Genomic DNA, 16,369 nt, shown 5'->3' on the forward strand with positions numbered 1-16,369 from the left:
CTTTTGGGAACATTAATTAAAGTAATTGTGGGTGTAATGTTTTGTTTTTGAGCAAATGGCATTTTAACTGCTGTTGTTATTCATATAAGTTACAAATCGCATTCATGTTTATGCATTTAGAATGCGCTTTACAAAGCAAACTACAACAAATGATCTGATGACCAAACACACCGCAAAGTCTCACTTTCGGTGCTCTTAAATGGGTTTAATTAAACTTTATTACCTTTGAATGAAGTTTAATTGCTGCAAAGAGGTGCCAAAGTTACAACCTGCAGCTGTAAATTCGCTGCGCCTTTTCTGCCACATTGGATTGCTTAAGTGATGATGAACTAATGCAGTCGAATAGAAGTTTGAGATATTATTATGAAGAGGGTAATTTTACAGTGTTTGGTTTAGTTTTCATAATTTTCTCCACATTCATTTGAGTTTAATTAAAAAAAAATGTAATTTAGTTTAATAAAATACATCCACTCAGCTTTTGTGAGGATAAATAAACTAAGGGATTAAAAGTAAGATAAAAAAAATGCAATTAAAGAGGAGTTAACAATCAGTGGGCGGTTTTAATATATATTGAGGGGGCCAGCATTTTTAAAGTGTTTCAGTTTACACAAATGTATATTTTGTTTGGATTTTACACAAATCCATTGACCCTTTCTCATATTTCAGTCTCATAAACTAAAGCCTGGAGATGTTACATGCATCACGTAGTGCAGAGCATATGGCCCAGTGGTCAAAAATACAGGCTGATAGATTGTAGGGTTTAAACCCCACGTTTTGAACAGTAAAATATCACCATTGTGTGTTTTATCAAAACACTTTAATGCATTATCATCTTTAGGGGGCCCAAAAAATTGTAAAAAGTTCATAAAAGTGCTAATATTTATGCTACTGTAGTCTTGTTTCCGTGAAGAAACTGATGCTGAGTAACAGTGACATGCATCATTACATGCACTGCAGCAAAGTAACAGACCCCTCCCAGAGTGCACATTTCCAGCGATGGGCAAAAGCACATGTGGGGTGAATGGACTCTCTAAAGCGGCCGTTATCAACGTGCTGTGCAACATCTGGACAGAGCCATTTCTCCCATATTTCACTATTGCAAATATTCGTTGGACCAGATGTCCAGCGTAAACACTGAATGAGAAGCTCTTCAAACTTTCACTGACGCTCTAGGAAAGGAAAGGACATTAGTGAGTCAGACTGAAACCATTAATGCTGATGTTTCACTGATGCCCGTCCTCATTGCTACCATAAACATCGTCCTGTTGTTATTTAAGGAAGAGATTTAGCCAAATCTAATAAGCAGGCTTAGAGATAAAGATGCCCCCGACAGGCCAGAAAGAGGAATTTAAAGGAGTCTAATTGGGGCGCTGAAGGAAAAGATCAATGTTTGAAGAGCAGCTCGATCAAATCCAGATGTGTTCAGATGCAGCGCAAACATTAATAATGTGTTCTCACCAAAACCACTTCAGCCACAGGCAGGACTGCGCGTGTCTGAATCAGACTGAGGAGTGATACCTCATGCTGCTGATTTTTAACAGTTTATCAAATCACTTGCCAATCAGGGCTACTGAGCAGAACAGGTCCATGTTTATGCCATGTAATGGAGGAAATGAGTAGAAGCTGTGGTGGAGACACCAGATCAAATCCTATTTGAATAAGTGCAAGTAGAACCAGAGGGGTTACTTTGGTGCCATGACCCAGATAGGAGTGAGGTTTGGGGAGGTGACTCTACCAGAGGCCTGCAAGTAAGCACTATGCATGTAAACCCAATCCCCTTGCTTCAAAAGTAGCGTTAGCAAAATGTTAGGGCTCCTTAACAGAGTGGGGTGAATAGAATCAGAGGGCTCACAAAATCTGGTAGCCCGAAGTCCCATGGCTTCTGTTTTTTCAGTCGAGCTACCAAAATCTATCTACACCATGCACGGCGGGCCATCTAGATAGCCTGTTGGGCAAGATCTATTCATTAATTCATTCATTTTAATCTGGGGTAGCCACAGCGGAATTAGCCGCCAACTTATCCAGCATATGATTTACACAGCAGATGCCCTTTCAGCTGCAACCCATAACTGGAAATGGCAGTTACCCACATAGAAATGGCAACTGACCCAGCCGAGGCTCAAACCAGCGACCTTCTTGCTGTGAGGCAACAGTGCTACCCAACTGTACAACCACGCTGCCCACCCATCGGGTAAGATGTAGTTTGATTTTGTCAGCCAGACCGAAAAACAATAGCCCCAGGATTTCGGGCTACCAGATTTTGTGAGCCCTGGGTTGATGCTGTGACCTGGATAGAGGTGAGGTTTAGCGGGTTCACTGTGGTGGAGCCCAGTTAGTATTAGCCCAGTTAGCTGTAGCCTTTAGTCTTCTTGTTTGAGCATCCAGCTTCATTCAGTGCCTAAATGTTGGTTTAAATTTCACTTGAGCTCTAGAATGATTTAATTGCTCCCATGTATTAGATATGTGGTTTAGGACAATGAGCATAATGGAGACTGACTAGTAGGAACTGGGTGACTAAACCTTACTTGCCTGGCCTCAAGAGGTGCATTAGCAACTCAAAGTACAGGGCATGATCTTCAGTGTTGTTGTTAGTTGGTTTAAATCCTGGTCAGAGCAAAGTAAGGTCAAACTGCAGGGTTACATTTGATGCTGTGTCTTGTATAGGAGTGAAGTTTAAGGGGCAGAGTGTAATGGAGACAAGTTAGAAGGAGGCTAGGAGCTGTGTGAGTAAACATTGGCCTGGTCTTGACCGGTGCACTTGGGACTTGTGGCCTTGAGCGTGTCCTTTTTGAAATGTACATCTCAAATCCTGTCGCAGCACTGTAGGCGATACATGTACACTATAGACCTCAAGAGGTGCTCCATCCGGGGCGGTGTGCTGCAAATTTTAACTACAACCCCAATCAAACACAACTGAACAAGATGATAAAGGGCTGATCTCAATATGCGTTCTTTATGGATCTTGCGTCCTTGTGTTCTGGTGGAAGGTCATTATCAACTGCCAAAGTTCAGTTCCAAAGGTCAAGGACGTAAGAATGGGGGATGCATGAAAGAACCCTGTATGTGTTCTTGATCATGAGGATGCAGATTTAAGTGCATTACTTGCTCTAGAAGTCCCAGAAGTCATTGCGTCTAAAAGGAATTTTAGATACCTATTTATTATTAAAGTTCAGAGATATAACTTATTTATCTCGGGAGTTTCCCCTAAATGAGATGGTAAAATCCTAATAAAGGCCTAAACACTTTAAGAGTGTTTATTTGCTGAAATTCGTTTTAAAATCTGTTTTAATTGTATTGGGCAAAGTGTCTTTGTAGGACCTCTGTGCATATATATTGAAAAGGAAAAAAACAAATCAACAAATTGCTATATGAATGCTGCAATGTTTAAATAATTTTCTGTGAAAACGCATGAAGGTTAAGTGACCATCAGGAAGAATGCAGCATCTCATTTTGTAGAGGACATGTTCTGTGTTCTCTTGGTCAAGTTTGTTCATTCTTCCAAGGTAACTTGGAAGATGGTTCTCCATGAGAACGCGAGTCTGTTCTCTGCATTCTTGTAAGTGAGAAACAGCTTATGTCTTACTGGGTATAATTTAAACATTCAGGCAGGTGTGTTGAGGCAATTTGGAGCTAAACTCTGCAATACATTGGTGACCTCTCCTCTTTCGGGGGTTAAATATAATAAAGGCCAGTTAGTTGGACTTATGTGAGTAAACCTCATTCTGCTACCCTTGAGGCACACTCAATGATGTTCCATGTTGGAAAAGCTACTTCAAGTCCCACTTGGAGCACTTGAGTGGTTATGTTGATGCTGTGACCTTGATAAAACTGAGGAATTAGGTGGTAAGTGTAATTGAGGGCTGACTAGTCTAGTAGGAACTGGGTGAGTAAACTACTTTCCTGGTCCCAAGAGGCACACTAGCTGCAGACTTCAGAGGGATGTGGTCTTTAGCATTCTTTTTTCTTGCAAGCCTCTAAAATGCTAAAGAAAAGCCGGTTCGGATCTCATTTGGAGTGAGATAATACACAGCCAATGAGAGACATACATAAAGTTCCCTCATGAGCCTTTAAGTATTATAATTCATCCCAAAGGTGCCTTCCTGTAGCTCAAATTTTAGTGCTAGTAATGCCAAAGTTGTGCGTTTGAATCCCAGGGGAGTCAAGACCCAGTTATATATGTGTCTCCAATGAATTCTTGTAGCTTTAGATAAAAGTGTTGCACAAATGTAAAATGAATCCCAAAATAAACTCAAAGTTAGTCCATTTGTCTTAATTATGGAAGTTTTTGTGAGCAACAGACAGTTTTAAGGGTTTTTTAAACTAGTAACATTAGAGATTCAACGGTTCTTGAACAATGACTCTTAAAACAAATCGTTCACTCCAATTTGTGAACCAAAGAAGTTAAAAAAAGTTTGACCCTGTCCCAGATGCCGCCGTAAGTCCTAACATTTTGTGTTTGAGTTAACATTTTTGAGGGGATCCTTGTGACCTCCCTTATAAAACCTACAAATGCAGTACAGTGCAGTAGTATTTATGTACGGTCAACATTTAAGAATGCTATAGTTGCAAAAAAGGTTTAAGGAAATGTTGGTCTGGAAAACCCTTTGATCTGGATATATTTTAATAAGAGCTACCATGTGAGCTTTGCACAAGTTGACTTAAGGAACGTCCTTGGACCACCAGAGTGCAGTGAATCATGACACACACACACACATGTGTGGAAGTGGGAGTCTGAGCCCCTCTCGCCGGCCTCTCATTCATTTCAGCAGAAGAGACAGTCATAAGATAACAAATCCTAATCTGATTTTACTAATGTGAAAGGATGTAAATGCTGATCAGTTTCTTACTCTGCCTGATTTCGTTTAATACATTGGTATAAAATTCAATTTTGGGGTCAAATATTGACAAAACAAGCCATTAACAATAAAATGAATTGAAAAATGATTCTCGACAGTTTGGCTTGTCCATATTTGACCCCAAATTGTGCTGAGATATTATGTTTTACAGTGTAATAGAGTGTAAAATCCGCCAAATAATATCAACATTAAATTGTGCACAAATGCCAGCATTTCCTGAAAAGGACCCTTCTGACATCTCTCGCATGAACAAGATTATGAGTGTACATGTTGGTGTTTAAGTATCTGCATATGTGTTTGTTTAATCTCCTCGTCTCTTTTGTGCAGAGTGCAGGAAACAGACATTGCAGAGGTATCAGAAAAGTGAAAACAGCCGACTGCTTTGTACAGACTGTCCAGAATCCCCTCGAATTAGGAACCTGTCGCTGGAGGAATGTGCACGCAAATGTAGCAAGAGCAAGAAGTCCTGCAGGTGACACACACGTGATTACACAAACATCCACATTTTAAGTGACAGAAGTTTTGACTGTACTATTAAAATCATTGTGGACCAGTGTTGTTTTGGATGGTTGAAGATTAAAGTGACTAAATGTGAATATAACTGACATTTTTGGATGAACTATTGATTTAACAAGCTTCATCTAAACCTCCTGGATGTCTGACTCAACGATTGTCTTTCGTTTTCTTGGTTTTCTCTCTTTGCTTCCTTACAGGGCATTCTACTTTGACCACATAAACAGGAAATGTCACTTTCTTCCTTTTGACCGTTTCTCCGAAGGCGCGAAGAGAGAGCGAAAACCCAGTTGTGACCTTTACGAGAAGAAAGGTAAATATTTTTTGTTCCCTTTCGAAGAAGTTCGCTCACACTTGATTTTTTAGCTTCCTGGAAATTGCTGTACAACTGTGCAAATGTGTCCAGTTGTGTTTGTTTAGATCACTGGCTTTATGTGTAAAATCGTATAAAGTCATCTTCGTCATCGTAAACAACACATGCTGAAGTCATTTGGCAGCAGACAGAGCATGAGAAACCATGAGCGATAAGTGTTGACGCTAACAAGATGGCGTATGTTTATGTTTCCAGTAAGAGTCAGAGCTGAAATGTAGATTTATGCCGTAATAATCAGTAACACTCTTGTTTGGAGGCTTAAATCACCTCAGGATGTCAGCGAAATGTGTAATCTCTAAACAAAATTCATCGTTACAGATTATATGAGTATTTGTGTGCTGTATGTTCTCCACAGACTATGTGAGGGAGTGCATCATTGGGTCAGGTGTCAACTACAAGGGGAGAAGGTCGTTCACAAAGACTGGAATTACGTGCCAATCCTGGAATATGTCCATCCCACATGAGCACAAGTAAAAAGTCACTCTTTTTTGCCTTTTTTTTTCTCTCTGAGAGGTATTTAGTAAGCTGCTAAAGCAACTGTAAGGTCTATTGGTGAATTAAGCTGTTATCCATGCGTCTCAAACTGCCTCCTTCTCCCTCCGGCCCGCAACTGACGTCAAAAATATAATGAGATTCAGCCTGCCACAACATATATTTTTGAACCACTTATCATTGTTGTGCGGTCACATCCAGCCACTTGTGGTTTTGACCTGCCACCTTGTCGACATTTAAAGTACTGCATTCAGATTAGTGTTACTTTCATTTTCTCTCAGTGTACGGTTGAAAGTAATACACATGCATTTTATTCTGTGGCTCTTTAAACATTGAAATATATGTCCGTAAGTGCTCTATTTTTTACTAAAACTCTATTATTGTAAATATTCAAGGGTTGTTTGATTTTTATCAGTTTTATACCACCTGTATTTTCTTCATATCTTCATGGCTTACAAGTTATGCTGATGGTGTAACAAATATGATCATTTTGCTAATATTTGATTCAAAAGGTCTCATTTAATTGATTTTCCTCATATGCTTATTAAGATTTGCATAAAAACTATGAACATTAGTAAAATTGTACTGCTAGTTATATTAAACTTGTTAAGTAAATGTGAATATGTACATAATTTTCCCCTATTTGTTGTAGTTTTACAAAAAAAAAACAACAGAAAGATATTGAGAAGAACATTTGCCAGTAAAGTCACCGAACTGCTAATTTGCACTAACACTGGTGACAGGTAATGCTTAAAATATACACGTCATGTCTGTTGTCCTAAGATGCATCAATTAAGCCAGGTTTTTACTTTTTTCTTGTGCTTGAATGTAATAATGACCCTCCTATGGATTGTCAGTCACTGAAATGCCCCTCTGCCAATTTGAGTTTGAGACCCCTGCAGTAATCACTGATTTGTGCGTAAGTAAAAGCTCATTTAAATGCATTTGAGTCTAATTATAGGCGCAATTTACAATGCATTGTCATCATCCAGTAATTGGTTATTTTATTTTGTCCATTTAATTATAATTTTTTTTATTTAAAGATCACATGAAGTCGCTGAGACATTTATTTTGACCTTTATTGTGGGTGAAGCTATCAAAGTTACATCCAAAAAGGACCGCCACTCCAAATGTGGAATAAAATGGTCAGACTTTGATTGAAGATTACCAAAACAAGCTTTTTTTTTTTTACTTGCATGGATTAATTGTTCACACAAAGACTTAGAATGTCAACTAAATTTTGATTTCACACAGACTGTCAACAAAAAAATTATAATTAATTTATTTGAAATTTGAAAACAAAATAATTTTTTTTTAAGTAAATAAACTAGGTGCGTATTCTTTTCATTGTCAGACAATAAATATAATCTCAGTCATTTAAAATAGTATGGGCTTGAACAACGTCTTGCTTGACATGTTGTGATATTACAATGATATTACACCTCTGGTTCATTAGTAAATTAGGAACTACAATACAGCCGGTGCATTCAAATACAGTGAATACAATTTTCCTTAGTATAAGCAGTACATCACTTAGATTTGTGTGCATAGCATCTATCACTATTCACATTTGTAAACAATATACTAATTGTGATTTGCACTGTGTGCAAATATTATCCAGCCTTATTTACACTCAGTGTAAATATCATTTATTTCTGTTTCACTTCATGTAAATAGTATCTGTTTTCTTTTACACTGTACGTAAATTAGAGTTTAGATTCTCTGCCCAAGCCCAGACTTGCCCGCGGATCGGGCCGAAATTTCCTGCCACTATCTTTGGGCTGGGCTGCGTCATGATCAAGCATTTGTATGTTTTTTTTAGTCATTACTTAAACCTAATAAACCTAATTGGGTGGAAAGTTATGCCATAATTAGAAATATTATACAAAAATGTTTGCAAAGTCCGCCTAAGCAACACGTGGTCAACAACAGGTCTACAAAATTGCGCAATTTGGAAGGCGTCGTGTGTCATGCATAGCAAAGCTCTAGCTCCTGTAACACTATCTCCTCTACTGGCACACATTCACACCGCACATGCAAGCAGAGGTGAAGCAGAGCATGCGCATATACAGAGCAGAAACAGTGTATAAAAAGTGGATTATCAATGCAATTATTTCAGGGGTACCCAAACTCGGTCCTGGAGGGCCGGTGTCCTGCAAAGTTTAGTTCCAACCCCAATCAGACACACCTGGGCTAGCTAATCAAGCTTTTACTAAGCTTTCAAGTAACGACCGTGCAAGTGTGTTGAAGAAAGTTGGAGCTAAAATCTGCAGGACACCGGCCCTCCAGGACCGAGTTTGGGCACCCCTGATTTAATGGGTAAAAGTGCTACTTTTTATTGTTATTCAATGTGTTTTTGGTAATTATCAATGCACTGTCAATGCAGCACAACTGCTTTAGCTATGCTCACACTCGGCACTGACACGCTGGTTAAATAAGTGATGATAAAAGAATGGGGACTTCCACGATGAACAGGAGTGGATGATAGTCCGCGTTCAGTGTCCTCTTTTGTTCCGATCCATTCTTAATAACAAAACAATGCAGTTTTATGCTTCGTCCTTGTTACATTATTCATTAAGATATACAAATTGTGGTTGAGAACGTCTGTTATGACGTCCTGCGGCACATATTAAAAAATAATCAGGTTTAAATCTGGCTTATAATTACAGCTAATGTGTTGGACCGGGTCAGGCTCGGACACAAGGTGTTCGGGTAGGGTTGGGAACAAATGTAAATAGCTACAAGTAATAAACAACGCTAACCATGGTGAATTCCCACCTCTGTCTTTAAAACCGCTCACTCTGTAACTCAGTAAGCTTCTTATTTGCAGCTTTCATATGGTCTTTGACAGTTAGCCATTTTTCGTTCATTTAGACACTAGCCATTAATTGCTGCCAAGTGCTGTCTGCCAACAATTGCTGATTAGTCTAGCCTGCAGATGAGGTTGTTTTGTTTGAGAGTCAGCTTTTGCACAACAGAAGTTACGTGGAACTTTATGGAGTGATGTCTTGACTGACTGAACACGAGCCAGTCTGGTTAATGTGGTCAGTTGTTGCCAGGTCCTTGTTAGCCAAGATGTTATTAGCGAGCTACACTGCTTACAAGCTGTATAAAGATTTTAGAGGTGAGAGAATGAAAGAAAGATAGAGAAAGAACCAGAGAAGGAGGATTTATGGACTGAAGTCATGTTCTGTCTGCCCTCCAGCTGAGCTCACAAAGCCGCAGACACATTAAAATACGAGCAGCATTCGAGACTAGCGCACAGATGCTAATCCAGTCCCTCTCCTCCCTATGGATAGCAGTACTTTCCAACTTGATTCCCTTCAAACCCTTTTTTCCATGTGATAAGATCTTTTTCCTCTCAAATTCAAATCTCTCAATCTATCCACCAGCACAATGTGTCCACCTGCCTCATCTATTCGGCCAAGACAAATGGGGAAACAGCAGAAAGTGATCAGAATGTAATGACCACCAAGTAAATCTTCTAAGGGAAGACAAAACATGCAAGTCCCTTTTGTATCAACGAGGTACTGGTGCTGATTTTGTAGTCAATGCCAACCTTGCCATGAAATGACACTTTGAAAGAACTTGAACCTTTTGTACAAACACAAATGGATCGTCTTCAATAAATCCCCCATTTCCGACCCAAATGACCTCCTGATGTTGTAAGTGGGATTAAAGAAAGTTTAACATTTCTGTTCAAATTGCATTCAGAGTGCAAGAGCGTCTGTTGGCAGGCATACAGGAATAGCTGGCTAACATCTGTTAGCACAACATCATTAGCTGTAGAGATCTCAGGCCTCATGTGGAACCCGCCACAAGATCCAGATGCAGGAATACAGCCTATTCCAGCACCACACGCCTGTCGTAACCAAGTTGTTTAAGCAATTTTTCTACTCTGCCTGTATGCCTGATGTATGATCTCTGAATGCCTTTTGTTTAATCTTTGTTTAATCTTCTGTCTTTTCGTTTGGTGCCATTTTAGCTTAATTTGACATTTTAGAAGAGCTTGTTCTAGCTGGTTGAATCTGGTCATTTTTAGTCATTAGCTTGTCCAGACTGGTTTAGGTAATTAATTCAAATCAGGGTTTCTCAAATTGGGTCATAAAGGAAAAAAAATGTCTGGTCGTACTTTGCAATATTTTGCTCCTAATGTAAACTAAAACAGCTGAGCAAGCAAGTCATATCAGAGTCATTAGATGGTTGGTACAGGCAGGTACGGTTGATCAGAGTTTGCGCTAACAGGACACTTTGAAGAAACCTGTTGAAGACCATCCATACATCTTTCGTACTGCTTATCTCCAGTCCTTAAGATCCACATCCTAGAATGATTTAGATGTCTCCGTATCCAGCACACTAAGGAGCTGATGAGTTGAATCATGTTTTTAAACAGTAAGACATCTAAAACATTCTGGCAGGTACCTCCCCTGAATTGTAGTTGAAAAAACACTGCAACATATGGTTGTAGTACCTAGTAGATTAAGGGATATCTAACTAGACTCCAGAGGTTAACTCCTTCTCCAGTATACCCTCTCAGAAATTGTGCTCCAAATAGGATAAGGAATCATGGTGAAAACAATCATGGCTCCCATACTGAAGTCTTCCAAACCGAAGCGCACAAATCTGACCCTAAGAAGTAAAGGATTTTGAAGCGTACAACTGATTGATATTTCAGGCCCCCATAATCTTTTGCACAGTGAAGTTGTTGGGTGTTGAACGACACACTCCATTTGGAAGTTTCAGCCCCATTCCTTTTGAACTTGTAAACCCTTTGAAGGGACTAGGGTATATGGATGAGGCCTTCTGAATAGATTGAGACATGGGTGCCCAAGCTCGGTCCTGGAGTGCTAGTTCCAACTCCAATTAGACACACCTGAACCACGTAATCAAGCTCTAACTAACATATTAGAAACTTCCTGGCTGGTGTGTTGATGCAAGTTGGAAGTAAACTTTGCAGGACAATGGTCCTCCAGGACTGAGTTTGGGCATCCCTGGATTACAGTGAGAATCTTATAGACCAGGGGTCACCAACCCTGTTCCTGGAGAGCTTCCTTCCTGCAAATTTCAGTTGCAACCCTAACCAAATTTACCTGTCTGCAAGAATCAAGTGCTGCTTAAGGTCCAAATTAATTGGTTCAGGTGTGTTTGATAAGGTGTTGGAGCTGAATTCTTCTGTAGGGTAGCTGTCTTCAGGAACAGGGTTGGTGACCCCTGTTATAAACCTTGAACAACTAGTTCTAGAGTATTTATTTAAGGTGTGAGCTAAACTCTATGTTGACCCCTAATAAACTAATATGACCCCCTAGGAGCAAGACTGAGCACCCCTCTGGTAGATCCAATCCCAGTCCTGGAGGACCAACATTGTGGAACACATTTTCTTTGAACCTGCACCAACACTTCTACTTGTAACTTTTTAGTTGATTAAAATGAGTTGATTTAGTTGTATAATATAGTGTATAATTAGGGTTATACAGTTGTGTACAATTAGGTAAAAACTCTTCAGGACAGTGGTCTTCTGGGAGCAGGTTAAGACAATGGATAATAGCTGGTAGATTCCATTTGTTAAACTATGTTTTCCCTCTCCTTTTGTATGTATATTTATTTATCAGTTTTAAGCCTGCCAGACACAAAAAGTCTGACCTACGTCAGAACTTTTGTCGAAATCCAGACAATGATCCAAGTGGGCCCTGGTGCTTCACTGAACTCACTGAGACCCGGCACCAGGATTGTGGGCTTCCTCAGTGTTCAGATGGTAAGACATCACCTCATCATGACTTTATTATTTTTTGTCAATGCATATCTGGTATTGGTGATATAAAACTAAAGTAAGCCAGTATATTGCTGTACTGTCTGCGTAGTATCTGTACTGCTGCGTGGTATCTGGACATTCGGTGTGTTTGATTCCAAATAAACACATAACCTGTTTATGTGTGTGTTCATAGTGGAGTGTATGAAGTGTAATGGGGAAACCTACAGAGGGCCCATGGATCACACAGAGAGTGGGAAAGAGTGCCAGAGATGGGACTCACAGAAACCTCATAAACACACCTACCAGCCTCACAGGTACACATTCATACATACATACATACACACACAAACATATATGATTTACACCATGCCCTTCTGTATTTGGTTGTACAGACATGTAGGTAAAGGTCTGGATGACAACTACTGCCGTAATCCCAATAACGACGTGCGTCCGTGGTGTTACACGATGGACAAAAACATACCTTGGGAGTACTGTAACATCAGTGTGTGTGGTCTGTTCACTTTTATATCTTTCTTTCTATAAAATGTGCATGCTTTTGAATGATGCTGTGTTACGCTGTGATCCAATTATCTCTCAATTTTATGTCTGACTAAATAATAAACATACTACGGGGGCTGTTAAATGATTGATTCTGATTGGCTGATGAACATTGAGGTTATTTAAAGTTATTTTCAGATAAGTGCACAGCTGAAGTAGTTCCAGGCAAGTCTTTATCACTTTACAGTTTCATATCACTTTGGCTTGTATCTGAAATGTAATAGTTATTTAACATTTAGCGAGCTATCTATTAGTAACGAAACAATATATTTTGAGTTCTGTAATGTATACAATCGTTAGTTTAACAATTAAATAATTTATTTTGAAATTTACATCCATAGGAGTCGTATGTGGATGCCATCTTGTGGTCAGACATGAAGATTCATTCGCAAATAAACTCTCACAGTTCTTTATTGGCTATTCTTTAGTCGTTGAGTGTACATTGGTTGCGCAATCAATAATGCAGTGCATTGTGGGATTAATAAATGCACTTCAGAACATCCACAATGGTTTTAGACATCACTACAAATTGCTGCTACCTCAAATAGTACACTATGTAAGGGAGGCAGTTTCAAATACAGCCTATGCCAAATGATTTCATCTATTTTGAAATATGTCACCACCAAAAATCTAACCAGAAACAAAACAAGACTTTTTGAGGACTAAAACCTGAGAAATGTTTTGAAATAATAATAAATAATAATAATAATAATTCCTTACATTTAAATAGCGCTTTTCTGGACACTCAAAGCACTTTACACATTGGGGAGAATCTCCTCGTCCACCACCAGTGTGCAACATCCACTTGGATGACAAGACGGCAACCATATTGTGCCAGACCGCACACCACACACCAGCGGATCTGTGGAGAGGAGACAGAGTTATGAAGCCACTTATGATATGGGGATAGTTAGGAGGCCATAATGGACAGAAGCCAGTGGGCAAAATTGGCCAGCATGCCGGGATTAAACCCCTACTCTTTTTCGAAGGACATCCTGGGATTTTTTTTTATGACCACAGAGAGTCAGGACCTCAGATTAACGTCTCATCTGAAAAACGGTGCTGACTGACAATATAGAGTCCACATCAATATACTGGGGCGTTAGGACCCACATAGACCACAGGTTGAGCGCCCCCTGCTGGTCTCACTCACTCAAATACCACATCTGAACAATGTCTTTAGGTGTGTTAATTGTAGTATAATCTTTACACAGTTGTGACCATAGTAATACCCTTCGCTGTGCATTGTTTTTTAAATAATTCAACGGCCCACCATCGATTATTTCTTTCATATTAGTTTACATTAAATTTATATTGTCGAATAGTTTTTCTATGAGAAGAGTTTTGATAAAAAAAAAAGCTGTGTGTGCGTATGAAAGCCCTCTCCTAGGACAGATGCTTGCGTGTGTGTGATATTTAGTTTAGTCCAGGGATTGTGTACAGGTGCGCTGACTCATCATAAATCTTATGGTTTAAGTGTTACTCCTGTATTTCATTCATGGCATCTTTCCAATGGAAACATTTTCCGAATGCTGATGCTTGGAATTCCTGACATTCTCTTTCCTTTTCTCTGTTTCAGACTCAGATAGCGATGTGGAAGTGGAGGTGACCAGCTCTTGTTTTCGGGGTCAAGGAGAGGGCTACAGGGGTACAGTCAACGTGACCCCTGCAGGTGTGACCTGTCAACGCTGGGACGCTCTCTCTCCTCACATCCATTCATACACACCACACAACTATAAATGCAAGTGAGTCATGCTATGCTACGGTTTGATGATGCTAAATTTGCCACCATGAAAGATGTTGCTGGTGGTTTGAGTAATAATATTTTTACTTGACCTTCCAAAATCTTCCAAAATTGGAAAGTAGTTTTAGTTTGTTTTGTTTTTTTGACCCATGTTATTCTTTTACTTCGTTTAATAATTAAGCTTATTATGACACAAATTATATATACAAAGTTTAATAAATTGAAGCTAATTGAAATGCAAGAACAAATAAACAAATTACAGGACATAGCACAAACGCATACAGTAAAACCAAGAGAAAAAATAATATACAATGCATTTTCAGGTTTGTAGATTTCAGAAAAAAATAACATTGCTTAGTCCTCACCATAAGTTGTGTTATTTTTATGGGTTAAATATCAATCTCCAAGGAGATTCTCGATCAATCTTACTGGATTAACATTAAAAACACTAACGCCAGATGGTAATTCAGAATATGGTCACTGTAAGATATAATGCAAGGATTCAAAATAATAATAATAATACAAATCAAATGTATTTTATTCACACTATTTTCTGATTTGAAGATATTAATTAATTTATAGTTTAGAGTTTTAGTTTTCTCAGAATATTGAGTTTGTAATTCGCAACACCATACTGTCACGGTTGATAATGGTCATGTCACGTGGGATTGTTTTGTATTTCTGTTGTGTGTTGTGATCACGTGACTCTACCACTAGGATCAGCTGATCTGGCTTCAGCCCAGCTGTAGCCAATTAGCTTCTTCTATTTAATAAGCGTTGTTACGTGCTTCATTGTCAGTTCGTTACACTTGTTTATGGTCTCTCTGTGTTTTGTCAGGAACCTCAATCTGTTACTCTCTTGGACTCTCGGTCACCTCCGATTCGACTACTTCCTCTTCCGAGGCTGGATGTTTTTGTGTGGTTGCTCGCTGAGCATTCTTGATTCATTCATTAAATTTTACATGCAATTGGATCCATCTGACTAGCGTGTTTCCTGAGCGTTACACATACAAACATCTAGTCACAAAAAATAAGTCCGAATTAAAAAAAAAAAAGAAATATGAAACTAGTTGCTAAAAATTACACTGATGAAAATATGTTAACAGTTAATTTTGGGGTTCATGGGTGTTTTGGTTTATTTACGCTTCCAGATAGCATTATGGGACCTTAATTTGACAACTAATCATGTTTTAAAATGATTAATGTGTTGCTTATGGTTGCCAGTAGATTTGATTTTATGCATTTAATAATGACTGCAGTATGTTGTTTATAAGTATATACGTCACTTTGATAATCTGTAGACACAAAAGTGATGCAGTGAAAAGCGTAAATAAATAGAAAGCACCCATAAATCACAAGCCATGTGCAACTGTTAATCAACAATTTTTTTTACAGATTAATATAAGCATACCAGCCTTATTTATGAGATGATGCCAAGTGTTTGTTCACATTTGATCAGCCCTGACATTCTGAAAAAAAGAAACAGAAAAACATTGTTTTACAAACTAGTTTCTCTCCAACTTAGGGATCTGAGAGAGAACTATTGCAGAAATCCCGATGGTTCTGAAATTCCCTGGTGTTTCACCACAGACCCAAAAGTACGCAAAGCTTTCTGTACCAACATCCCCAGATGCGAATCGGAGAGCTCTGACAGCACAGGTGAGGCAAACATGCACACACATTTCATACAATCTTACACACGTGTTCTACCACATGGTTAAGCATTGCAAAAATATTTTCCCACATAATGAACAGTGTTCCAAAACGCTTAGCTAATCATAATTTACAAGAATTTTAATGATGAAAGACAAAGATGTTTTGCGCAGAGGCGCCATCACGGACGTTTGGAGACTGCCTGTAAAGATTTGGCATTAAGCTCAAGTGTGGTTTTGTTCTGGGTTACCCTCACATTCCCCCTCATCTGTGTCACACACAAGCGCTTCTTAAACAAATAGATTCCTCTGTGCAAAACGGACTTTTTCATGTTTGTTCCAGCTTTTCCATAAGAGACTTTTCTCAGCAGAAGAGAAGTGGCTTTGAGGTTTCAGGTCAGAGAGACAGGGCAACGCTTCTCTGGATTCGCT

The 16,369-nt window shown here is 39.0% G+C and overlaps 1 protein-coding gene across 1 annotated transcript in view; it reads left to right on the forward strand.

Annotated features, from left to right (window-relative positions):
* The window catches only part of hgfa (hepatocyte growth factor a), a 34,964-nt gene that overhangs the window by 275 nt on the left and 18,320 nt on the right, over nt 1-16,369 (forward strand). Inside the window, exons 2-9 of the mRNA XM_056455626.1 lie at nt 5,184-5,328; nt 5,570-5,682; nt 6,098-6,212; nt 11,844-11,986; nt 12,177-12,297; nt 12,376-12,494; nt 14,121-14,286; nt 15,811-15,944. Of these exons, the coding sequence (XP_056311601.1) occupies nt 5,184-5,328; nt 5,570-5,682; nt 6,098-6,212; nt 11,844-11,986; nt 12,177-12,297; nt 12,376-12,494; nt 14,121-14,286; nt 15,811-15,944 (1,056 nt within the window). The remainder of the gene's footprint in view (nt 1-5,183; nt 5,329-5,569; nt 5,683-6,097; nt 6,213-11,843; nt 11,987-12,176; nt 12,298-12,375; nt 12,495-14,120; nt 14,287-15,810; nt 15,945-16,369) is intronic.

Source organism: Danio aesculapii, chromosome 4, assembly GCF_903798145.1.
Source record: "Danio aesculapii chromosome 4, fDanAes4.1, whole genome shotgun sequence".
NCBI lineage: Eukaryota > Metazoa > Chordata > Actinopteri > Cypriniformes > Danionidae > Danio > Danio aesculapii.